The sequence below is a fragment of the Lathamus discolor genome, chromosome 5, assembly GCF_037157495.1.
Source record: "Lathamus discolor isolate bLatDis1 chromosome 5, bLatDis1.hap1, whole genome shotgun sequence".
Classification (NCBI taxonomy): domain Eukaryota; kingdom Metazoa; phylum Chordata; class Aves; order Psittaciformes; family Psittacidae; genus Lathamus; species Lathamus discolor.
Window position 1 is genome coordinate 53,182,372 of NC_088888.1, and position 25,909 is coordinate 53,208,280.

Sequence of the window (25,909 nt, forward strand, 5' to 3'; positions counted from 1 at the left end):
CTTATCCTATGTCATAGATGCATCATGGTTACACCATATGTGCCGTTAGCAATTCTCAGCTTCATGATGTAGTCATACATCACACAGTATTTTCTTTAGCATCTAATAGGCAAGGCAATGCCAGTGGAATATACTCTTGAGGAGAAAAGAAAGTGATTTGACAACTACAGCTCATTATTGCTTTCTAAATCTGTGGCACCCCTTGTGCTCCAGGTGAGCTGATTTTAGACAAGAAGACTTCTGAGCATGGTAATTGGTTTTCCAAAAAGGATGGAACAACTGCTGATGCATTTTGATAAGGCTCTGCCTGTACTGGAATTAAAGCATTAACACCGCTGTGGCTTTCTTTATGGTTTTGCTGGTTCTTTACATCACTTATTTCCTCAGGATACAGCAAATTAATGCATGAATTTGCCTTAGTGCCCAAGCTATCCTGATTGTAACTGGAATAAGCCCAAAATTGAAAGTGTTTTATACTGAGGGCTGTGAAAGATGTGATTAATCCTGGACGTATTCTAGTGGGTATATTCTGATGTATTACTTACCGAGCTATGGTTTCTATATTAAGACAAAAATAGGGGGAATGCTCAGTATAGAAAAGTAGTACATTTTCTAAAAAGTCTAAAAAATATAGTATCAGGACCCAGATCCAGGAACTTCATTTTATTTGCAGTCTTTGGAAATCACATTCTCCCTCATTTACTAGGGAAGAACCTTGCTGAGTAGCCTGAGCTGTTGCATCTGTACATACGTGCCATTTTTAGGCAGGGAAGGCATGCAAATTAATGAGAAGGTGTGTTCAGAGGTCCTAATTTTAGGGGTTTAGATATCTACAATTTCAGTCCAGCAGACAGAATTCTGTCAGTGGCTGCTCTTTGAAGAAATGCCTTCCCTCTGTAGTCTCTGCTTTCGCTCAGTGTTGCCTCTAGCCTTATCTCCTGTTGCCTTGCTTGACTGCCTTTTCAGTGTCCCTTTCGCCCTTTTTATTCTCAGTTGTTGAGTGAGGACCTGTCACAAAAAACATCAGCCACATACACAAATCTTTATGAGAAATGTTGCCTTTTGGCAACTTTTTCAACTACCAAGAAAGAATGTAAGCTGGATTGCTGATGTTGTTGCAAAGAGTGTGCTATACCATATTCTTAGCTGGCAGTCCTCCTACAAGTCTGTAATTCCCCATGTTTAGCATCAACCAGCGTAACCACCATTAATCCTTAATATAAATATAAAAAAAAACCCCCCTAATAGTCATTGCGGAGCAGTAGTAATCCCTAGATCCTTCATGTTGCTCTCACCTGTATTGGGGAGAGTCAAGACCTCATGCACTACAGAATCATTTTTCTATCACAAGACACCTTTCTTTTATTATTGTTGTCGCTGTTCAGGGCCGATCTGTGTGAAGCTGCACCAGAGCTACTCAGGCATGTCTGAGGAAAATCTGTCCTGGGTAGATCTGTACATAGTTCTTTGACATGTTAGCTTGGAAACCACAACAGACTCTTACTGATTTTTGATGGAAATTAGCATGCAGGGAACTGAAGTTTCAAAGGAAAATCAGATAAAATAGAATGGTGTAGTTATTGCTTTGGCTAACTTAATTTCATGAGTTTTATGGGCTTGCCATAGGCATGCTGTTTATAATAACCTTAAGTTATGACTTTGGATTATTAACAGAAAAATGGATGAGTTAATATTCCTGAAGCATGTTAAAGGTAAGTATTTCATATATGCTACATTTGATTAATAGTTTGTGTTAAAAACACGGCAGTTGTTCCCCAAAATAATCTGCTAGGTTAAGACCTTCAGTTTTTGTTACGTATTTATTTTACACATATCAACGAAAAGTGCTTGTATTGTCTTATTAATTCTGGTAATACTTTTTTTAATGGTAACTAGATACTTGAAATTTGAACTTTTAACTCAGAATGAACTTTGCATCACAGCTTGAAGGTGTACCCATGGTAGTAACTTCAACTGAAAATACTTAGTGTAGCCGTACTGCCCTGCAGTAATAATTCTGCATTCTGTATGTGTATGTGTGGTGTACCACATGCCATTCAGATACTATTTTCGATAAGCATGAAGCTTTAAATACTTTTAATCCAACATAGGATTTCTTAAACTGGTGTAAAGTACTAGATTGTGGCTTCCATTGTTATTGCTGCTGTTAAGTTTAAATTACAAAGCGAGTGAAATGAATTTACACTAGTGAAATACTTAGCGTAGGTTGGGGTGCAGTTGATAAAGATTCTTCCACCCCTTCCAGGCTGACTGTGGTTTGGGCATTCTTCATTAAGAAGCTGAATGCATTTTTGACTGATGGCTATGCCTTAGTTTTTAAATGGCTAGTTTGCAATTGCAAATCAATGCCCCTTTCTAAGCACAAAGTTGGAGGCAGATTAGTGTGATTCAACCGTATTTGCACTCCTGTAAAAAACGTGTACTGACACAGTGCTCCAATAATTTTATGACCTTCTTTGCAAATGAATACAGTGTGCTTGCTAGGCGGTTGAGATCTTTAAGGACGGCTATGGCTTAGCTAATGCATGCATTAACAGGGATATTTAAATGTATCTTTCTCTACGGGTTCCTTTTCATTACACTGGAAAATGAGCTTTAGTTGCTTTGGTTGCAGTACTTGATAAAGTTATGTCTGCTTCTTGCCCTTCCATTTAGAGAGGAAAAAAAATTGGAGTCTTCAGACTGGCTAATGAAATAGAGGGAGAAACACGGTCATTAGCTGGAGTGGTGGTTGATGCCTGAGCCAACCTTTCCTCTGTAAGGAAGCATTTGATGCTCTTAGGAGACTTGCTTATTTCAGGGATAATGGTTCTTTTTATTGAGTTTGCGCAAATGCATTTGATTTAGTCAATTTAGGCTCTGCATTTAAGCAAATTACAAGTTAGGACTTGATCAGCGAGAGGTAAATTAGTTTGAATGCACATAAAAGGATCTTGCTGAGGGTAAATTTACAGTCAAACCATTATAAGGAAATCATAATGCACAGTACCTGTCGGTTTTGATAAATGAAGGAGAACTGTAAAATTGCCCTTATCTTGAAGTGTGCATGCATTTGGCCAGCTACAGAACTGAATTGCTGTTATGTCTGCTGTCTTGAACTGGCTCAGGAAAGAGAAATCTCTCTGAAGCTGGAATTGCTAGATATAAGAAGGATGAGTTGAAATATCTTTGCAAGTATGTAAACTACCCAACTCTTGTTCCTTTGCTAAACTACCCAGCTCTTCTTCCACTGCTCCTTGGTCTTTCCCACACCAGGACATTTGCCAAGTGTGGGCACGGAGTGCTGATGCCTGTTAGGGAAAGGCATTAACACCAGAGAAGCCTTGTGCACAAGCATAGATATGGAATTACTGCCTAGGCCATCACTCAGCAAATAGGAGAGGATGAACTAGGTGGCCTCTTCAAGCTGTTTCTACTGCATGGTGGGGGCTTTTGGTTGTCTGGGGTTTTCTTTGCTGCAAGACCTACACCCATAACAATTAGCTGCTTGTTGAACAGTTGTAATCTTCAGGAAAATGATCAGGTGAAAGTATATAGACACACTGAGTAGAGAAGTTGTGGCTGGAAGTGTTCAAGGCCAGGTTGGACAGGGACATAGAATCATAGAATAGTTAGGGTTGGAAAGGACCTTAAGAAAAAAGCCAGAAACATACTACTGTAATCCATTTTGTATCTTGCTGTGATGCAGGTTTGCAGATCAAGTACTCAGTTCTGTAGCAACCTTTTTCTCTACTCTGCTATAACAGCATTCCTGACCTGCTTATTTTCTTCTCAGAGCTGTCTGCTTGGCTGTATGAATGTGTAATCTCATATGTAGATGTGATTTCAGTGTTTTGCGTGTTGTAACCTCTTCTTTCAGCATGCACTAGCTGTATGAGGAGTCAGATGAAAGCTCAGTTTTCTAATTTAAGGCAACCCACGGTTGCAAGTAGATTTTGTCTGGGGAGATTGGTCCTCTGTCCAGCTGTCTGTGGGATGAAGGAGATACAGTACAATATTAATAGTACCCTAGCCTTTTGACCTCGAGACTTTCCATGTGGCATCAGCTTTGTATGAGCAGTCAGAAGTTACTTAGATTTTCCTACTTGCCTCAGCATCAGTGAATTCTTAACCAATTTGATCAGCTATTCCAGGCAAATTCACCCCCTTTGTTAAACCTTCTGTTACTCAGTGGGGAAATTTGTTCACATTGTCATAATGGACTGAACAGTAGCAATAATGCAGCCATTAATAGAAAGAAACACGCTTGAGAAAATGCATATGTAAGGTTAATTTCTTCAAATGCTGCAGCTCTGTGACAAAGTAGTTGTGCTTTCATCTCAGGTTTACTAGGGAGCTGGCTTTTTTTTTTTTTTTGGTGGAAAAGAAACTAGCTAGTAATGTTTGATGTTAGCTATAGCTGGAAGCTTTTCCCTAAGCTGAGGTTCTGCTGTATTTGGTCAAGAGTAATGATACTGGGTGCCATAGTGAATTGCAGCAAACTTACCAAGTGCAATTGGGAAGAAAGGTTTTACCAATGACATGAAATAAAAGAAAACACCCAGGTTGGTAGCTGGACTGTCTGCAGCTTCTGCAGCGACCAAAGTTTGCTGCTTGTTGGTTGCTGGCATAGTCTCGGCATGCAGCCCTGATGTCTCAGTTGATGGATCAGGTTTATAATTTGGAGTCTGGGGCATTAGGAATCAGAAGAGCTCTGGAGGTGACATTTGCAGATAATGGTGAATGAAAGCCTGTTGTTTCCTCTGGTCATTTTAAGGAAAAACTGTAGTCTGACTGGTTTATCATAACAGATTGACATCATTTCTTTCCAAGCAGCAATATTTCTTTTAAGCCTCCCCCGTAGTTGTAGGATATACTTGTCCACAAGGCAGAGAAAGAAAAAGGCAAGAAAAAAACTAAGAGGAGCAGTGACTTTCCCTCAAGCAAATTTAACATAAAACCAGGATTTTTAAAAGAGGAATGAAATAGAGGTGTTGCTTGAGCAGGTGCTAAATAAGAAATACTAGAATAGGATTTGCATCTTTCCTGAATCTTCAAGTGAGGGAAAGTGGTGCGAACTGTAGAGGTATCAGTCTATGCTGTCTTAGGCCTGGCTATACCTCCAGGCATCTCAGTGTTTAAGAAGACTCCAACTTCAAATCATTCAGAGTTATGAAGGAAAGTGACCTCATTTATTCTACCTATTTATGCCCCTGAGGGATGTAGAAGCTTATGTCAGTCTACATGCTGTGTTCCCTCAATGCAGGAGAAAGGGCGTACATGTGGCCAGTTCTTCCTCTCTCAGGCAGCCATTCTGTTGACATGAAACTTGGTGAAAGAGCAAGGCCTTTGGCTGTTTAAATCAAATTCATGCTATATTTCAGTACAGAATCATAATGAAGAAAAACCACAGGAAATTTAGCCGCTCTAGGGCCTCAAGTGCCAGTCATCCTTCCTTGCTCAATGCCAACTTGAAGTACCACAGCTGTCAAAATAAATTATGATTAAAAGGGGAGATGTCACAGTAGATTGTTAAGCTTTGCAGAGTATTTCATAATACTATCATAAAAGTCTTTGCAACTCAAGACATCTACTTTCATTATTGTTATTATAGAGTGTTAGATAAAGACAGGGCAAGCAGAAAGTATCAGTTTAATTTTGTACTCAGACATCCCTTTGAAAAAATAAGGGAAAAAGGAGGTGACTCTAGAATTAGGAAAGTTTCATGCAGTTCTCTTTGAAAAAAGTAACTCCACAGCCAAGTGAAAATTGTGAGACTACGTTAGATTTTGTCTAAAGGTTCTGATGTTGGTCCCAGTGGGAGCATGAAAAGTGTACGAGAGCACGGACTGTTGGAGATTTTTCCCTAGGATTTTCTTTGCTTAAGATAGATACTTTAGTTTCTGAAGTGCTGTCATTTTATGCTATATGTTGTCCACTAAACTTGAAAAGGAAAGGTTTGGGTTTTGGAGTTGAAATAGATGTATCATGTTGGGATTTATCTGGGACATCAGGCATCTTAGGAAATTATTTGTAAATAACAGCATAGAAATACATAGACTAAATAATTTGGGGGTTTGTTTCAATTCCATTGCATGTCTCATCAGCAGTATATTTAAGGAATTATTTTGAAGAAAGGCCTGGATGGTTTTGTGTCTATATATGAAGCATGAACCCGTGAAAGTTATGTTTATTCCTACATATTTATACCAGAAGTCTTTCAGCTTATATGTATGCGGTAAGACTTGGCGGATGACAGAACTGTTAGGGTCTGGTCATTAGGAAATTCAGTTGATAAAAAAAGAAAAAAAACAGATCTTACATTAGAAATCCAGTGGTCTAGCTATGGTATCTCACTGAATTGCTCTGAAAATAGTATCGTTCATTCCATAGGGTATTTTCAGATGCGTTTTATAGGCTTTCATAAAAATCTTTCTCAGCTGAAAACTGCAAGGTCTTTTTTAAGGGTTTTAAAACTGGTGTGTATGTGGTGATAGGGATATTTTGTGAGTCCTTTAGTAGGTGCATTCTCATGAAAGGTACGGCATACACTTTTTTCCTGTTGGTCGTAAACAGCTCGGTGAAAAATTTCAGTTGCATGTACTGAGAAACTCCTCAGCAGACATCTGGGATGTCCCAGAAGCCTCGTAGCTGAACAAGGGAAGGCTGGAACTGGCATTCCTGGTGATTTCTATGTTAAAAGAGAGACAGGGAAAATGGGTTGGATTTTTAAGCATTTAAACATTTTCTTATGCATTCTAAAGAGGAGTATTACACCAGCAAACTGATTTTTCCTTTATAAGCTCCTATAAAGAGCTGAAAGTATGATTTGATAGAAAGAACAAGTAAAATTATTTTTTACAAAGAAACTTTAAAACTAGTTGTATTTAAAATCAAAAGCACAACTTTTCTCATACATCAGTTTGCCTGAAGCTAGAGACGAAGAGGGATTTATTCCATTCAGAGTGAATGTTAATTCTGAGTGCCTAAAAGTGACTTCAGTCTACTCAGGGTCTATCTTAAACAGAATTAAAAAAAACACCTGAATGTGAAGTTTTCAGTTTCGGAGTTTAGCAGCAAAGCATATTTAATGTGTGTGTAAACAAAAAAGAAAAAAAAATAAAAAGGACGATAAAAACTTCTGTATGCAAAAAATCCATCAAAATAATGATTTTTTAAAGAGTTTTTGATGTCCCACACATTCCTGGAAGGCCATGCAAAGGAAAAATAATTCAGTAGAGCAAAGAAGATAAATGCTTCTCTTTTTGTTTTTTTTTCTTTCAATTTTTTTTTTTTATACAGAAACTCCAGTTTTTTTTTTTTTTTTTAAGGCAAAGCAATCTTTATGTGAAAGAGCATTGCTGATGCAGCACTGAGCAGAGCAGTGGCAGTTTCCTGCCTCCAAGGGCAAACTGTGGTATTAACTCATGGTGCTTTACTCTCAGTTTACTTCTCAGCATGACAATTTCCCTTGTGTCTTCAAGTCCAAAAAACCCCCAACAAACCCCAATTTTGCAAGCAAGTTGGGATTAAAAAAGAAACCAAAGTGCTGAATAAAACCTAGAGGTTAGGAAATATGTCTTTAAACTAGATATTGCCCAGGCGGCCTAATGGACCAAGTGTCTTGCCTGTTCAGAGTGTTGTGAGAAATTCATGCCAGTAACATACTTCTTGTAGAAAAGTTTTGGGGCTTCATTTGTTCATAGTTTTCAAAAATTCTGGGAATATTCGGCTGTATTTGAAGTGCTGTGGCCTATTTTTCTTGAGCTGTACAGACTATCCTGAAATATTATAAGGGTTAGAGTAGGTAAATACTAGGGACATAAAAAGAATAAAATAGAAACACAATAATATTTTCTGTATGTTTGTTAGTAGCAGTAGAACATAGTAAGACAGTAGATGTCTCATAATTAGAGTTTTTCAGAGACAAATATATGCTTGACTAATTCTTAACACTTTGAATGTGCATAACATTGCACAGCCACTCACAATTAATATTAAAGGACCAGATGCAACTGAAGAGTAGATTACCTGCTGAAGTCAGTTACTGCAGGGCTTAACAGGAGTTAGATGTTTTCTCTTCAGGTGTATCTGATCAATGGTAGACTCCCCATATAGTTTATAATATTTATTACTGTCTCGTTAATGCACTTTTCTACTGTAAAGGTGTTTTTTTTCCATGGCAATTTAGAGAAACATATGCCAAAGAGCCCTTTTGTAAAATACAAAGCACTCCTGCTGGAGTGCTCACTGGCAGCAGCTAGACTTTTTGAGTAATATAAAAAATTCTGAAAAAGCATATTCAAAGCTCACTGTGGGGAAAAAATAATGATAAAAAACCCTTTTCTTTTAATTGCGTGATTGTGCTACCTTACTGCTAGATCTTTTTGCCGTTGTTTTTGTCTTGCTTAGGTGGTGGTTTTCACATTTGCACAGTGGATGTTCTGCATGTCCAAGTACAACCTTTGCAAAAGTAGAGTTTGAACAATTAGAAACAATCCATAGAAAAGATAATCCATATTTCAGTGATGATTTCATAGTCCCCTAAAAAATATAAAGCATTGAGGAAAATTGCCAGGATTTGGTATTTTAGTGAGATTATCTATAGGAAGCAACTTTTCTCATTATGTTTTTCTCTCTATCTATGTACTAGTGTATTATGCACTCTAAATTTTATTTAAGGAAGACCTGGGGTGGCTTCTCAATTCAGAATTCCTCGCAAATTAACAGCATCAAGCAGAGGCAGTAGAGTCTAAGCTTGGAAGCTGCTTTTACATTAAGGACTTAATTAATAGATGACAGTGGAGATTAGTGACATGTGCTGTGCTGATAATCTCTGGGATTCTCCTGCCTCATCTCCTTAGATTTCATATTCCTCTAGAAACCTGGTTTGTGAATTTTGCCATTTGAATTCGAGACACTACTCAAATAACTGCATAAAGACATTTTATTATGAACGTAATATATATAGAGATTTTTTTTTCTTCTTTTTTTAATCTGAGGTGCTTATACAAACAGATCCACATCAGCTGAATGACAGTTAGTTTGCAGGGCATGACAGCGGTTGAACACCCTTCAGCTCCAAAGCTTTGCTGAAGTTAATCTCTTGAGGTTTAGCAGTACCCTTGGTGAGCTTCAGAAATCGAATACATCCTTTAAAACGGATATTAGTGGTCAGCCCAAACTGGGTTACGCCATCTGAAGGAGGGGAAAAAATAAAAGGCAAAAGGAATTAAGTTAAGTTGATATTTAAGTTTGGTTTTAGAGAGTTCTGCAGGAGAAGAGATGTCCTCAGCAATATATTAGTATGTTTTACTTGTATATCTTCTTTATGAAAAAAAGTAAAAAATTATGAGTGAATGTGGTAAATGCTTATACTAGTGATAATCCAATCTTCTTTCCTTTTTCTATTATAGCATGACAGTGGCACAATCTGAACATATTAAACTGCCATTGTAAGGCACGTAACTTGATTATGTCATATAGAGGAAATTAAGGAAAATGGCCAAATGGCAGCTTGCTGCCTGAGAATGGTGCATACATGCTAGTCTGATCATCTCCAAATTCTCAAGCTACTTATCCACAGAATAAAAGAAAAAAGAAAAAAAAAAAAGGCTAAAATGTATGCAATTCTCAGCCCTAACACCACGATAAAGCCAGTTCCTCAGTATGGAATTCAGATGTCTTTAAGGAACCGTTTTGAGAGTTGTGATATTTATTCTTTTTTTTTTTTTTCTTCATGCTGACAGTAAAGCCGGGAATTTGAGTACGTCTTTTCCACTAAAGAAGGAGGGGATAGTAGTGAGGGTTGGTTTGACTGGGAAGCTTAAATATTTCTCTCAACTCACTGAAATTTATGGCCCAACTTGTTTCTCTGTGTTCTTCCAAGTGAAAAAGAGATATGGGGATGAGCTCTGATACAAGCCTATGTGACTGATAAAGGGTTGCAGAAATAACACCTATAGAAGACTGACCGGCCATAGAATTATGCTGTTTCACAGAGGATGAGATAACTGAATCCATCTGTCACTCCTTGCACAAGGAAGAGTGATAGTAGGAGATGAGTAATGACTTTTATGGGTAGCCAGGAATTTATATCCGTTCCCATGTTCTGGTGGCAAAATGTTTTTCTGCAGGATATTCTCTACTAGGTAATTCTAGCTGATTTACAACTGTTTAGCACTATCTATCTGTGCAGCCAGGAAGCCTCAATAGGGCTGGAAAATACAAATGCTTACTAATTTAACAAAATGCTGTGATACTGTTTTTTAAATTTGTGATGAGGCTGTCTGGGTATTAGGGAATGTTAAAACAAACCTTGGATGAGCTAGACTAAACAGCAAGAGAAGTCTGAGGTGCTTAAATGTGCATGTAGTTTTATTAAATAATTTCATAACTTTCCATATGGCTGAAGTTAGGAATATCATTTCAACATGATCTAAGTGTAGGCTTGTTTTATACAGATTGCAGTTTTACTTCCATTTGCCTCTCTTACTATGTTCATCTTAACACACAGTCCAGAACGAGGCAGTAACTCCACTGCTTCTTTAGCGCGAACTCCTGTGCTAGAAACCTCTTAAGAAAAGGCTGCCACAAAGGTGTTTTCCTTCTGGCACAAAGTTGTAAGTACTTATCAATAGCCACTGTGAATGAAGTACAACTTTCATATCTCAGTATCAAGGACATTTTTGAAAATGTTCTGAAGCTTGAGAGAAGGCTTTTTTGATAAACTGCACCAAAAATTAGAATGGGGGTAAAAACGTTTTCCAGAAAATCATTTAGGAATTAACTCAAGAGGCCTCTTGCCATTGACCTGAGTATTCAATAGAGCAGACTCATACTGCAAGCATACTCAGCTTTTTTGTTTGCAAACAAGAGGTAAACTTCATTCTAAATGCAAAAAAATTGGCACTTTGCAAACAACTGTGTTTTCAGAAAGTAAACTGTTAATAGATAAGTTTATTGATTGTCTAGGGACAGATAAATACAAACATCTGTCATCAGCCTAGTGGAAGGTGAAGTTAGTTACAGAACTCAACCCAGTTCTGGATGGATCCTGTTCCATTACCTCTGCATGAAGCAAATTCTCTTGAGGGCTTCCAAAACACCAACTAGCAAATTTGGATTTTTTTTTTTTCGCCTTTAAAAACCACCAGACCACAAGCAGAGAGATCAGTTGGGAAGAGATGGTGTCCTCTCACCTCTTTGTGTAAGCTCTTGTTCACATTCCTCAGTTCCTCAGGTTTTACAGCCTGTTTTACACACACAGTGATCTGGCCCCCCAGAGGCATATATGCATTATTTAGTTAAATTTAAATTTGCCGTTCATAAATTAAATTTATATTTGCCAAATGCTGTTACTATTGAAACATAACTATTATGCTGTAACTAAACAGAAAGTTTTAAGAGAGAGGCTGTGTGTGCATGAGGCAGAGGCCAGAAAGTCTGCCTGCTCCTCTGTGGCAGTTCCTGCATTTGAAACCAGCCAGGGGTAACTGTGAGAGTCTCTTGGTGTTGCAGAATTTCTTCATCCAAAATGCAGCTGGATGCAGAAATGAGCATCCATGCCAACCAAGACAGACTTGGCAGTTTTACCCATCATCTTTAGCATATTAGTCCTAATTGCATTTAAGACATTACCAAGGCAGTGTTGCTAAAGCATAAGTAAAGAATCATTTGTGTGTTAAACACTTACCAGGATATCCTCCAACAAAGACAGGGTCATTGGTGTCTGCTGAGGTTGAAGCCCTGCTTGGGCTGTTACTATCCACTTGTCTGTCATCCACAGTCAGCTCTAAACGGTGTTTGATCTTGTTCGCAAGAACCTTGTGCCACTGCCCATCACATAAGCTGCCTGGTGCATCAGGCTCATAGATAGCAGAGAATCGGCCTGCACCATTGTCAACGTGAAACATCACCTGAAAGCATGACATGGAAGTAGGGTAGTTCTCAAAACAGTTCTACAGGGTTTTTTTGTTTGGGTTTTTTTCTCTCTTTTTTTTTTTTTTTTGTTTTTGTGTTTGTTTTTTGGGCTTTTTTTTGTTTTTGGTTTTTGTTTTTTTTTTTTTTTTTACTGAAAAGTCAAGATGCTCTGACTGCACACACTAAAGCTCTGATTTATTCCCAGGCTCTAGGTGATGGCTGTCTCTTTGGGACTGCCCCACCCTAAGCTCTTTATAGTGATAGATTACTGACTGGGTTTCCAGACTGTGAAATGAAAGATATACACAAGAAACTAGTATTATTGATGACAAAGCTTTTCCCCAAACTTTTCATATTCTCGCTAATTTAAGTAATGATGTTGCAGTTTTAGGAAAATCAAGTGTTACAGAAGCTTTAAAAATGTCTTTATAAAAGTTTAAGGGCCTCTTGATACATGGTAAGTGGCAAGTGCTGCATAAAGGAGAGCCCTGATATTGACTTATTTGAGACAACTTGAAATTGGGTTAGTAAGCTTGCATTTAAACTACCTGTGCTTTCTAAAACCAGTCTATAAAGAACCAAAACTGCTTTGCTACTCACTTTTCCGTCAACTAATTCAATGCCAAGCCCATCCATTTTCTGGCTGCTGACTCCTAGGAGAACACCATTCAGTCGTGTTGTACGGAATTCAAATTCCACGAGGAGGTCTGTTCCCACTTTGTATGCACCAACTTGGAGAGAAAAGGAGGAAGCATAGTAACATGAAGAAAACAATTTAATACATTATTCCTAATAATCACACAAAGTGTCTTGCCAGCAGTGCAAGGTAACTAACTCAGCATTATTAATGCGCTCCATTTCATGTGAAATTACATGAGTAACTGTTATGGTGGCTGTGCTTAGTGTGAGACCTTGCTAGAAAGTCATATAGTCTGTCTCTAGAAAGGATAAATAAAAATGACCAGCAAGAGTTTCAAGTATTGGTCTCTGCCTTCAGTTAACAGGAGTTAAGTAGCACTGGAAGTCTTTGAAAGCAGCATCTCCTCTTTCTCTGTTCTTTGCCTGTCCGCAGAATTGCTGTTCATTACCTGTTTTGGCAAAGCCTGTTCCATCAAAGTATGTTCCTTTCTGTGCAGTGACAAAGCATTTTCCAACACTGAAGCTGGAAGTTGGATTATCCAGGTCAACAGGTGCTTCTGTCATTTTAAAATTTCTGATGCAGCCGTCGATGCTATAGGTGACCTGCAGTCAATATTTCAAACAGAATGTGTAACTGTGCAAAGCAAGCTGCACTGCTCAGAACAAAGCCTAAACTATGTCATCAAAATGTACCTTTCCTCTGCTTCTCTGCTGGATTTATGGGGCCGAATAAAACTTGAATTTTACATGGCTAACCCTTAATATCTGATTGTAACTGGAATCAAATCTCAGTCATTCTGAGGATGAATTACATTGCTTTTCAGGGATGTGGTCTGTCACATCTATTTGGCTTAATGTAGGGGACACAAAAATTCATGGCATAATGCAACATAGCAAACTACATCAGCAATGCAGGAACTTAATGGCCTATACTTTACCTTTTTAATTGACTAGATTATGGGGTTTGTGAGTAGATGAAGACACTAGATGTAGTTCCCTGGCTGCTGGTAATTTTACTAGGGCTTCCCACCCACCCCTCTCCACCCACTTTAATCACTTTAATGTGGGCTTACTGTTACATGGTAAGGCAGAGCTTATGTAGGTACACAGCTACTGAAATGAACAAAGCCCCTGTGTAAAGGTTGTTGACTACACATAGTTATTCTTATAATAACTATATGTAGGTCTAGTGATCATAGTGAGAAGGACTGCTCTGTTGGCCAGAGAGGCAGGTGGAGGCATGGGGTGTGCACAGGCGTATGGAGGCCTTTGTGAAGGGAACCTCCAGTTTGGCTTCTGCACTGGGAGCACTTTACTATGACTCCAAGCAGGTGGTGTAAGGAAGTGAGATCCTGCCTGGGGCAGGAGTGAGGGGCTGCTCAGGCCCTGGGTGTGATTAATACAGTGTCCCAGTGAGACCTCTCTAAGCCACTGGCATCTCCCCCAGAGCTCTCCCTCTCTTTTTTTCTCTGAGGTGTGTAGAAACTGCATTTTGTTTCTCAGCTTCAGGTAAAGGCTTTGATATTTGACTTAACAGTCAGGAAAATCTATCTCTGATCTCATGGGAGAGAGGAAAATGATAAACACATGCTCTGAGGAAGAAAAGGCAGACATATTCATAAGCAATGCAGTAGGAAGGAGGAAAATAAAAAGCAGTGTATAAAATACAGCATGGAAATATGTACGAATACAGAAAGAATGGCAGACTTGGAGAGGGAAGTCTCAGCTCTGTGCACTACCTCCTCTGACAATGTCCTGACTAGTAATCTGAAAAAATTTCTAAGGAATTTCTTCCCTTGTAAATCAAAGCTGAGTGTATTGTGTAATTGTATCGCTTGTTACTGCTTAATACACCTATACATTTTCATGGGAACATGAGCAATATCAGTGAATAAATTCAGATCTGAGCTGATTCTCATTCTGTCAGATTCTTCATAGACCTTTTTCTAATTTCTGAGATGAAAGTCATGTCCAGACCAGCAAGTTTTGTTACAAAAAAAGAAGAAAAAAAGGCACAAAAGAACACAAATCTTGCCAGTTTCACTATGAGAATGAGTGAAATGCAAGATTTGTAAACAACTGAGTAACATTCTCTAACTTCAGGATTTCGCTTTCCCTATGGGAAGGAAAATCTGGTTATACATGGGAACAAACAATATAACCTGTTTTGCTGAAAGCAGATTTTTGAGTGCTTAAACTACGACATCTGCTGAAGCCAGACAAGTAGGTCTTCTGCACTGAATAGAAAGCCAGCCTACCTACAGTTACCTATTAGATTAGTATCCTAAAAGGCTGACGTGTGTTTTGAAGAAAACCCTAAGTAAGGTAACACATCCTTTTAACTTACCTTACTTTAGAACCTTTATGTGAAGCCTGTGACACTAATAATAATACATCATGTGGTGTATTTTATTGAAAGTGACTGAAAGGCAAGCACTAGTTTTTACTTTCTGTGAATGACATTTGAAATCACAGCTTCATTTAAATCTCAAAGCACATAAGACTGTCAGGATCTGACACGACTGTTATTGCCAGACTGAGCCATTTATCTGCATGGGTTCCCTCCATTACTTCTGACAAGGAGCAATAGGTAAGGATTTAGTATTACCTTTCTCCTTAGATTAGGATTTGTAAATTGCAGATATATTTCAAAGAGCATAATTTGATAATATTAGGAATTATATTCTGGGGATAGTTAATTGCTTTCTGGTTTTCAGTGCCTCAGATCTGGTTCAGTAAATCCAAATGATCACTAGATTTGCCTGAATTTGGGCTTTCTGCACGATCCATAATTTGCTGAGAAATATGATCTTAGAGGTCAGTTTTCTTTATGAAATACGATTCTCAGATTTAGAGTGGTTACTCTTCCCCTTCATTCCACATTCCCAAGTTATTATAGGGACTTATTTAAGCAGGATCTAAGAATACCTTTTCTGTATTTATTTTCTCTGCCTAAACTGATGAACTCTTCCCTGTCTATAGACTAGTATTTGCCATTCCATCTTACTACAGTGGTATTTACTCGTATGTAAATTCTTTGAGAGTCTGGTTTGTTTCCTTACGGTGGTTTGTACTCCTCTTTACCAATTCTGTATAACCACCTGGAATGAGCCTAGACATAGCTGCTACTGACACTCACACAGGTTTGTTTGTTGTTTTTTTTTTAAATCATGCTACACTATATGCCTAATCTGGTGTTTGCCATAATTAAACTCACTCAAGTTTTCGTTTGTGCTTTGAAAGACCCCTCTACACAGAGAGAAAAATAATGTGGGGAAGAGCGTTTTCTCCGATTCTGATACTGGCATATCTTGGGGGGGTGGGAGGGCAGCAGGAAAGTGAGATGACTGACATGGAGTTGTGCAGATAGATGCAGTAAATGGCCTGGGTGAGGAAATACAGTGTTCCTAGTTGGTTCTACAAATTTTATGCCAAAATTATATTCACCTCTCCAGGCTGGCTGTTTGCCAGGGTAATTTCTGTGTCAGAATGGAAGCTGAGCATTTAGACTAAAACAGTGATAAACTGATATATATGCATTTGATTTGGAAACGGACAACAGAGTTTTCATGGTCTTACTTCAAAATACATTCTTTCCTAGTTTATTAATAACAACACAAAACCAATTACTACAGTAAGCAGCAGTACTACTGGGGACTTTGTCCAGGGTGATTTTGGCTTTTGTTGCTTCTCTTAGGAGGTGCTTTCACTGCTTTTTTAGCATTTATTGGTTGATGAATTACAGCCAAGAGAAAGGGGAAGTGGTATTCAGGACCTTATACTCTAGCTGTGATACAAGTGGATAGAAGTGTGTGGATCTTTCTACTTTTCCGTAACAGTAACTGTCTACTATTTCTAGTTCTTAACTGGATTTTGAGTCAGATCCTTCCACTGAAAGAAGGTAGTGTACCTCAAGTAAGGTCCATTTTAACTGTATTCTTGAGCAGTCTGAGGGAAAAGCAAAGCAAAACAAAACAAAACTGGGAAGACATAGGTACAAATCAAGACATACTTAAGCAGTGTGAGATAACTTTGACAAACTTGCTTACCGGACCGATTCTTCTAGTTGTGTAGTTAATGGGCAATCCCCCAACATACAGCATTCCTACAACATCCAATATATCAGCCTTCTTGGGGCTAACAGTCCTGTTTGAAACTTCATCTACTATAAGACTTCCTTCTTGCTTCGTTCGAACTACTTGTATCTAAAAAGACACACAAATGCAATATAATTATAGACGGTTTTCTTAAAATAAGGCATTTCCAGATTGTAACTAGCCTTACAGTGCAAAATATATAACATAGGAGAAAGTTGTAGAAGTGGTTACAGAGATATCATGGCAGCAACTATGGTTGATGTTCATGGAACAGAGCTCTGGGTCAGGAGGCATCATGACTATAAATAGACCTCATAGCAGCCTTCCAGTATCTGAAGGGGGGCTATAGGGATGCTGGGGATGGACTCTTCTTTGGGGACTGTAGTGACAGCACAAGGGGTAACGGGTTAAAACTTAAACAAGGGAAGTTTAGATTGGATGTAAGGAAGAAGTTCTTTACTGTAAGGGTGGTGAGGCACTGGAATGGGTTGCCCAGGGAAGTTGTGAATGCTCCATCCCTGGCACTGTTCAAGGCCAGGTTGGACAGAGCCTTGGGTGACATGGTTTAGTGTCTTACTTAAGACAGGGGGGTTGGAACTAGATGATCTTAAGGTCCTTTCCAACCGTAACTATTCTATTATTCTATGATTCTATAATTTATTAGAACTATGGAAAAGACTTGGGGTTCCTTTAAAAAGCTTCATTGTTACTGTCATAGGCATGGCACAATACTGGTTTTCCTGGAACCAGACAGCAATTTTAAGTACTGGGAATAGTAAATACTGAATATTAATGGCACCAGTTGCAAACTGTTATTGCAGCACATGTTTGCAGAGATCATAATCCACTAGTTTGGATGTCCCTCAGATCATAGTTCATGCTAGAGTAAATATAATACCAGCTATGTTTTGTTGGTGTTATGGCTTCTGTTCAGACAAATGGGGTGTGAATTTCATAGGTAAAGTGCAGTTGCTGAAGACTTAAGGAAATTCTACCCCAACAACTGCAGTCCAATGTCTTTCCAAAAGTTTATGCTGAAATCTCCGCAAATCAGTGTAAGAATGATTCAGTATAAAAAAGGGATAAACGTAAAATGCAACATATATGTTACCAGATTTCTAAACAGCACAGTAGTTAGCCCACCAGAACAGCAAAGAGAGACAAACACCATTTTTCTTTGGCTTTTCTTTGATATGGTTGTTTCTACTTCAGAGAGGGAGAACATCTGTCACGCATCTGGGATGACTGAGCACTAATAAGGGGTGGCCTGAAAGTGGGGGACTAAACTTGGTGTTTACAGATGACTGTGTGTTTGAGATGGACAATTAAACATTGGGCAGAAGGAGGATTTGGAGAGTGTGACAGGAACTGGGAAATACTCTTATGGAAGATCTAAAGAGATAGCAGCATCATGATGTGGCTTCTGTAGGCCTGAGGGAAACATTTTTAACCTAAGCCATTTTAAATGGAGGAAAGATTGTCACTAAAAGGATTATTTTAAGGAGAAGCTCCTACTTTCTTAAAACAAAGACTGTGGTCTTCTCTTAAAAAAGTTGCCTTTCTCCACTCTCCCAAAATGGACTTCCTTGTGGTTTTTGGGAGCTGTGACTTTGGATTTTGTCTCCATTCTCTCCTACAAAAATGGGATCTACAACAAAGGTCCCTTTCTCACTGAGTGCCAAGCTGCATGCCCAAAGAGAACAGTATTCCAACAAGAAATATATGCTCCAGTTAGTTCTCTCAGAATATAGAGAAAACAAAAGAGCAAAATACATCTTTTCTGTATTTATACAGAGTCTAGCAGAAAGAGGCACTGGTCTACTGCCAGTGCTTCTAGGCATTATATAAACCAGACAAATAATGACTACAACTTTATTTTTTCCCCTCCTGAAATACCTTAGTATAGAGCATTTGCTGTCATCAAAAGGTTCATGAATAAAAATCCAGCAAAAATAAAATTCCTGCAGAACAGGGTGGGAATGAAGCAATGAGGGACTAGGGATGACTGCAAAGGGGGCTTCATAACAGAAAATACAATGAGATTTTTTTCTCATTTTCCCATTGATGGTGATGTGGCTAGTGACTTTCCAAATATCTGTCCAAAATGTAATGTCTCTTATAGTATGTAACTTGAATACAGAGTTCCATGTATTCTTTTCTTCTCTGTCTTTATTACTGCCTTCGAGCTTGTTACCTAATGAATGTACTGTGTCTGTTCTTGGCCCAGTAACTACTAAACTTCATGGTTGTGATATTATTCCTTCCCTTACCATCCAAATACCACAGGCTTTGCATACAAATGCTTCTTCTCATAAAGTCACAGAAGGGGCTGCCAAATACATCCAGGAATATCCTATTTATCCCCTCATGAATGGAATTAATGATGCAGGGAAGATTTATTTAAATGTTACTTCTTTTTTCTTTATTCTTAGCATTATGGCTGATCAATGATATTAACATAGAAACAACTGGTTTTAATGGTGTATTCCAACATCATGAGCTGATACTCACCTGAGCCCTATTAGGTAGGAAGGAACATTTTCTGCAGTTCCTTGCCATACATGGAACATACTCTAAATATGTCCAGAAATACATGTTTCCTGAAGGACAAATTTCAAATATCAGCACTAACTTTTCTGTTTATGGAATATGTAATGTGTACTTAACAGGGATTCTACAAACCCAAATTTTTCAGACTACATAAAATCCTAGTTGTAAAGTTTAGCTTTAACTACACGAACAGACTACATTTTGCAAATATCTTAAGGCAAAACAGAGCTTGCCTTTAGCATGACAAAGAGTAATTTAGCATTAGAGATTATTATACCTTGTGCCACTGCCCATCATTTATTTTGTTGGAAATCATTGTGTTGGTGTCTCCACTCCCCAGATCATAGCTGAAGTAAGGCAGTCCATTCTTTATCTGAACTGTAGCAAAATCAGCATGGTTGATGCGGGCCATGTAAAACAGCAAGCCAGAATCAGCTGTTGTTCGGACTTCAAATTCAATTGTAAGTCTGGAAATCAAACAGCAACAAAGGAAAAGATATTCAGAGGCAGACAGTAGGCAAATTTATCTGCTTTACCCTTTTGTGTTCCTCTAAAGTTTACAATTAGTGGCCCATTTTGCTTGTCCATCAGAGTTTAAGAAAAATAATTTGGTTATACATGAACTGCATTTCACACATATCTGATCCCTGACGGGAATGTTCATTAGTCCCTTTGCTGCGGACGTACAAATGTGCAAACGTGGCATAGAATTTCAAGATACAATTCTCAGCTGCAGCTGTAGTTGGTAGAAAACCCCAACGCTTCTAAAATTCCAGCGGCATTATCCATCATCCACACACATAATGCTCACAAAGATGAGCGAGCTACAGTGACAGCTGGCAAATGCTGAGTTTCTAATGAGTTGTATTGCCTGAAGACAGGTTGCAGAACTTTTAAAGATGCAGAGAGAAGAGTTTACGATCAGCATATGAAATACTTATTCTGATTTCTTCCAACAGAAAATGGGGTTGTGTCTGAGGAGGTCTGTTAACCCCTTGGACAGAAGGGTAATAATGAAAATATCCCCTACAGCAAAGAACCTGTTAAAAAAATATTTAAATTATCTAGATGCTAAGTTTGTACTGGCTGCACATCACTAACCTAGCCCAAGACAAGCTGTGAAGTTAGTGTCTGAAAGCAGTTGATAATAGAAATGTGAAAAATCATTGCATGAAATGATCAGGCCAGTATTCTTATTTGAAAAGAAGATAATCAAGGACTCTACGATTACATATGTATTTTAATTATATTCCTAGTTGTCTAAAATTAGCATACGTGAAAATATGCAGTACAGCACCTTTATAGGTAAAAATAAGTGTGAGGCTGATGGACTTGTAAACTGTAAGGCAGCAAAAATGCTTAGTGGAATGGCGTGGCACATTTGTTAATGACCATGTGTCTTCAGAGCAAAAATGAACAATTAGTAAGTTATAGCTTCACAAATCCTTGACACAGCAGTATTTTTATAAGTAGCTCTTGGAATTTCTTTGCATATCAACATATATATGCATATATTGCTATACTGTGTGAAGGCAAAGTCATTTTGCCTGTTTACTGTGCAAACGCAACCTAATTAGCAGAGGAAAGAGGAATAAAGATTTGCTTATTATCAAGTTACTGAACCAAGAAATGTTCTTCTGAAAACGCAACTATGAACTCAGTTGCATGTCCTGGTTCCATTCTTCTGTTTGTTTTTTTGCAATCAGTCTGGGATTTGTGTGTGCCTAAACCTTCATAAAGAGGCAAACTCTTTTTGTGAGAGCTACTTAGGTGGGCACTTCATTGCCTAGATTTTACACTTTAATTAAGCAGTTTTTAATGAAATTAATTAGGCGATGTGATCTTTTTCAGATTATGCCCATGATTTTGGGAGATGCTTTTGAGAATATCAGGAGGGGCATTTTATTTTTATATTATTCCATCAAAACTCATTGCTGAAATAAACAATATACCTGTTTTTCACTTTGGTGTCATCAAATGCAACTGCAATGTGGCTGTTCCTTGAAAGACCAAATTGCTTGCCACCTTCCAAAATGGCTGGCTCTGTATCAGCAGCACAGGAATCCTGCAAAATAGCGACCATACAAATTTCATATTTGGTACTTTTCTCAGCGGTGCATGTGCTGGAAGTCTTTCAGCTGCTCAGGACTGAGAATATTCCACCTTGTCTAGACACTAGCTCTGCAATTTTCTGGTGTGTTGATGTCTCATCGAACTAAACCACAGCAAAAGTCAGCTAAAGTTATAAACCAGTATGACAGGAACTTGGTATAAAAGCAGAGCTCATTAAGCTGGCTGTAAAAGGAAATAAAAGTAATATATGAACAAGGCTGCTTTCATGCCACCAGTGGACATTTACAAGAGTCTTAAGTGATTTCCAGGCAGCTCAGTATACTCTTAGATAACATAAATGCATTTTACACAGTAGGATTCCCTCTTACAGCAATGAAGCAAGACTTAAGTTTTAAAGTGATGCTTTGCTGTCGACTTGAAATCTAGTCACCTTAGAAATGAGTTAAAAGTAGTTTCAGATCCTGCACCTGTCAACGGATCCTCCATTTTACTTCTTTATATTGTTTTACAACCATCTTCTTTGTTTAATGTGCTGTTTCCCCTGGTGCTGTTGAAAGACCTCACAAACAATAAGGGAAGCCCAATAACCCATAGAAGTAACAACTGTTAAACTCCCATAAGCTGTCTAATGTAGACGCATTTACCTAGGGGGTAAAAAAAGAAACCCCTCTCTGTCTGTTCCCCTTCTATTAATCTTAAAGTGGTGCAACAATGGAAGGTAAAATACCTTCTGCCCAGTGTAATTTTCCTGCTTTAATTTCACCAGGTCTTTTAATCTCTGTCCCTAAAGCTTTTGTTTAGGGGTGCCTGGGGCGATGCGAGACCATGGTAATTACAGCTCCTACTCCTGTCTAGTTTTGCCTCCCACTGAGAGTATTGTGAAGGAACTACTCAAAGGATCAAACACAACACAATCTCAAGACAATACCACTGGGAAAAAAAAACCCCAAACTTTGATAGCTGCAAGCTCTGTTTTTAAGCACTGTGGCTGATATAATTTTGGATTGGCAACAGTCTTATTTGAGCCCTGACTCAGCAGGGACCTGCAAAGCACAAGGTGCGGTGTATTGCTGACAAAGAGCTCTTTCTGTGAAACATTTTGCAAATGTCACGAGTGACTCATCAGGCAGTGAAATTTCTTCCCCCTTACTCAGTTTTTCAGTATTGTTAGTGTTAGGTTTTTTGCTTTTACACGTCACAAAATCTTCACAACAGTACAGAGCACATCTAAAAATTAGTTTTCCACAGCGAATGCTCTGATTTGACAGAGAACACCATGCGTTACAACATCAATGTACAACAGAGGAAAACAAAAACAGGAAAAATTCAGCAGGACCAAAGGACCAAACAAAGTTATGAATGTGTGATAGTCTTCCAGTGATCATAAAATAGGAAAAAAACCCCAAAAACATATTCTTATAATTCTGGGTAAAGTTTCTAAATATTTTAAGCTTTAGAGGTTTGTCTAAAAGTTTAACAACTATATTAATAATAATACTGTGTCTATAATGCTTCCGATAGCATTTGTGCTGGCTAAAATTTTAAGACAGGGACTAGCTATTGGTACTGGAACAACAGGAAAGAATTAGAAAATAACTAACACACATTTTTCTGTGGCACACTTTCACATATTACATGGTAAAAGGAAATATTCTGAGAGTAAATCCAAACCTAGGCTAGTATATGTTAGTAGAGGATCTGGTGTTGATGCTTAAAGCAGCTCCCCAGCATCAGCCAACACTGCAGTTTTATTTCATCCCAGCAGGAGGACTATAAGGAAGGACAAGGAGCGGGGAAGAGTGCCAAACACACAGTGACAGTGGGAATCATAGCAAGCACACACTGATTATTTACTGATAAATACTGATCAATAATTAGGTTGATGTTGAAATGTCAGTAAAAAGAAAAAAAAAATAGGGCATACTTAAATGACTTCCAGGTTTTATTCACATCCTTCACAGACTGTGAACTAAGCATGGATCACCAGCCTATATTAAAATATGCCAGGTTTGATGGTTTTTTTAGTACTGGCTTTAAGGTGTCTTGGGTTTAAACCCGGCTGCTTAATAATTACCTGAGATGCTCAAGACTGAACTCTTCAGCTGCACTTTGTTTCAGTCTTGTCAGATGTCAAGGTAAATGTCAGTCAGATGACTGGCAAACCAAGAAGCTAGGTGTGTCTCACAGTGGAAATGAGGATGAGAAAAGCCCACTGGTGGACTGCACACATTCTACAAACAGTGCTGTATTAGCAATTAAAAAGAAAGTAATTAGGGGAAAAAGGAAGCGTCAGTGAAGCAGTCCCCACAGTTACTGAGCAGTGTTAATAAAACAATGAAGTAATGCATGGAAAAATAGTGAAAGTACCGTCATGGAGTCAAATGGAGAAGTAAAGCTGGCGCTCTTCATTTCAGTGGCAAGCGAATCCTGAGAAGCAGTGAATAACATGAGGCAGAAGTAGCAGTTACCCAAGGCTGAGAAATATCTGGCACCCACAGCAAGCAGCAGCAGCAGCAGACTGGTGACCAGTGTATTTCCCAACTGTCTTACTTTTATATCTTGTTTTGCTTTTAGTACAGGATAGGTTAGGGTTTGTTTGGTTTTGTTTTTTTTTCTTTTGGGATTAAACTCCCCCCTCCCTTTTACATGCAGATGGATATTAGAGATAAAAAAGATCCTAAGAGGACTCAAGTAGAACAGATACCTTATTTAAGTCAAGTCTAAAATGTGGAAATATTTTTTTCTGCAGTATATTTTCCATATACAATCCTTCTTCACTGAACTTCTGTATAATGAACTGCCATATTAGTTCTAGCTCATTATTAGACTGTAGTTACCTATTGTGTTATAGTCCCCAGAAAAATACTTTGGAGAACTTACTTAGATGAACATAAAAGCTATCCAAAAGCTTGCCTTATTTAAAATACTTTCAAGTTGTCAGAATACTAAAATGGTAATTTTTTTCCAAGAGAGAAAGTAAAGTAATGGCGTTTTGTTTAGATTTGTATTTTGAACTCCTGTTTCAAGTTATCATGGCTCTAGATATGTGATATACAAAACACACCTAGCTACAATGGGACTAGTTTCTGATATTAATGAGTAGATCCATTCCTCTCAATTTTATATTTAAGAGTCTTACTGTGCACTTGTACCCTCATGTGCTTCTGCATTATTTTATTTTGTTAATAATGTTTGATCAAAGGATACTATGACTGCACTCTTTCACGACAGTGAGCATTAAACTGGATAACCCTTTTTACCTTGCTGTTGGTTGGTTCCTTCTCTTTCAATAGTGCTCTTACTGGAATGCAAATTTGCCTACTTTCAGAAGACGCATCGGGCCCTCATGGTGCAACTACTCCACCTTGTGGGAATGAGTAAAAAATGCTGCCCTAGAGCATTAAAAGGCCGGTGGTAACTCTGGGACTCAGGGCAGGGTAATAACTACGATGGAGCTTGCCTGTTTTAAACCCCAAGCTCCCATTTTGAGGTACACAGAAGGCTGCATGTGCTGTGGAGACTTCAGGAGTGCCTGAAGACAAGTCCTTCTGATTAAAGCTGTGCCATATGTACCTGGCCAATGAAGGTGGCCATGAATGTCAAATATAAAATTAACGAGTTAGGGTTTTCGGCCTAGTTTTTGCACCTTTTATTTTTGTAGGAAAACATTGTTAAAAATCCTACCCATATCCAAGGAAAATCAGATATGAGTTCTGAAGATGAGTCAGGTAACAGGGAGCATTTGCGGCAATGAATTCAGGTTCCTCTGTTTCAAACTGACTCACTGAAAATCACATCCTTTTTTTTTGTTTTTTGTCTTTATGCAATTAATTGCTAATCTTATCCTCTGTGTCACACTGAAAAATTCAGTACAAATAAACACCGTGTTCTGAGTAATGCTGTGTCAATGAGGAAGTGTGAAACGGGAATGAAGATTAAACGTGACCCATCGTGGGAGCACCTCTCAGAATGGTTAAAAGATCTTATGAACCCAATCTAGAAGAAATTGTCAAAATTACTGATTCTTTCATATTTTTTATATATATATATTTATATTTAAAAGCAAGTTAGATACTCTGGTTGTTAACTTCTTAAAGCTTATTATGGTAGTGTCAATTCTGGTAGCATAAATAGGCTCCTAGCTGGAAAGAGGGCAGTCTTTTTGTATTGTTTGGAAATCTCACCCATACTGAACTATATCCAGCTGTCCTGGTTTCGGCTGGAATAGAACTACTTTTCTTCCTAGTAGCTGGTGCAGTGCTGTGCTTTGGCTTTAGTCTGACAATAATGCTGATAACACACCGATGGTTTAGTTGTTGCTAAGTAGCACTTAACCCTGAGGAAAGACTTTTCAGCCTCTCATGCTCTGCCAGTGAGGAGGAGCAAAAGAAGCTGTGAGAGAGCAGAGACAGGACACCTGTCCCAAACTAGCCAAAGGGGTATTCCATGCCACAGCACATCATGCTCACCTATAAACTGCAGGGAGTTTGCTGGGAGCTACTGATTACTGCTTGGGGACAGGCTAGGCATAGGTTAGCAGGTGGTGAAGCAACTGTAATGGGCATCACTTGTGTTCCCTGAATTTTACTCCTCCTTCTCTCTTTTTCCTATTTTTATAATCATAATTT

At 38.4% G+C, this 25,909-nt stretch overlaps 1 protein-coding gene across 6 annotated transcripts in view; it reads right to left on the reverse strand.

Moving 5' to 3' along the window:
- Positions 1-8,929: 8,929 nt before the first annotated feature.
- The window catches only part of LAMA2 (laminin subunit alpha 2), a 377,741-nt gene continuing 360,761 nt past the window's right edge, over positions 8,930-25,909 (reverse strand). For 4 of the 6 annotated variants that reach the window (XM_065680918.1, XM_065680915.1, XM_065680913.1 and 1 more), the window contains 8 exons: positions 23,649-23,708; positions 21,161-21,273; positions 19,486-19,675; positions 16,611-16,766; positions 13,011-13,164; positions 12,523-12,653; positions 11,696-11,918; positions 8,930-9,198 (listed from right to left, as the gene is read on the reverse strand). In XM_065680918.1, the coding sequence (XP_065536990.1) occupies positions 9,041-9,198; positions 11,696-11,918; positions 12,523-12,653; positions 13,011-13,164; positions 16,611-16,766; positions 19,486-19,675; positions 21,161-21,273; positions 23,649-23,708 (1,185 nt within the window). In that variant the 3' untranslated portion in view covers positions 8,930-9,040. The remainder of the gene's footprint in view (positions 9,199-11,695; positions 11,919-12,522; positions 12,654-13,010; positions 13,165-16,610; positions 16,767-19,485; positions 19,676-21,160; positions 21,274-23,648; positions 23,709-25,909) is intronic. The other 2 variants (XM_065680917.1, XM_065680914.1) reach the window with 1 other exon arrangement.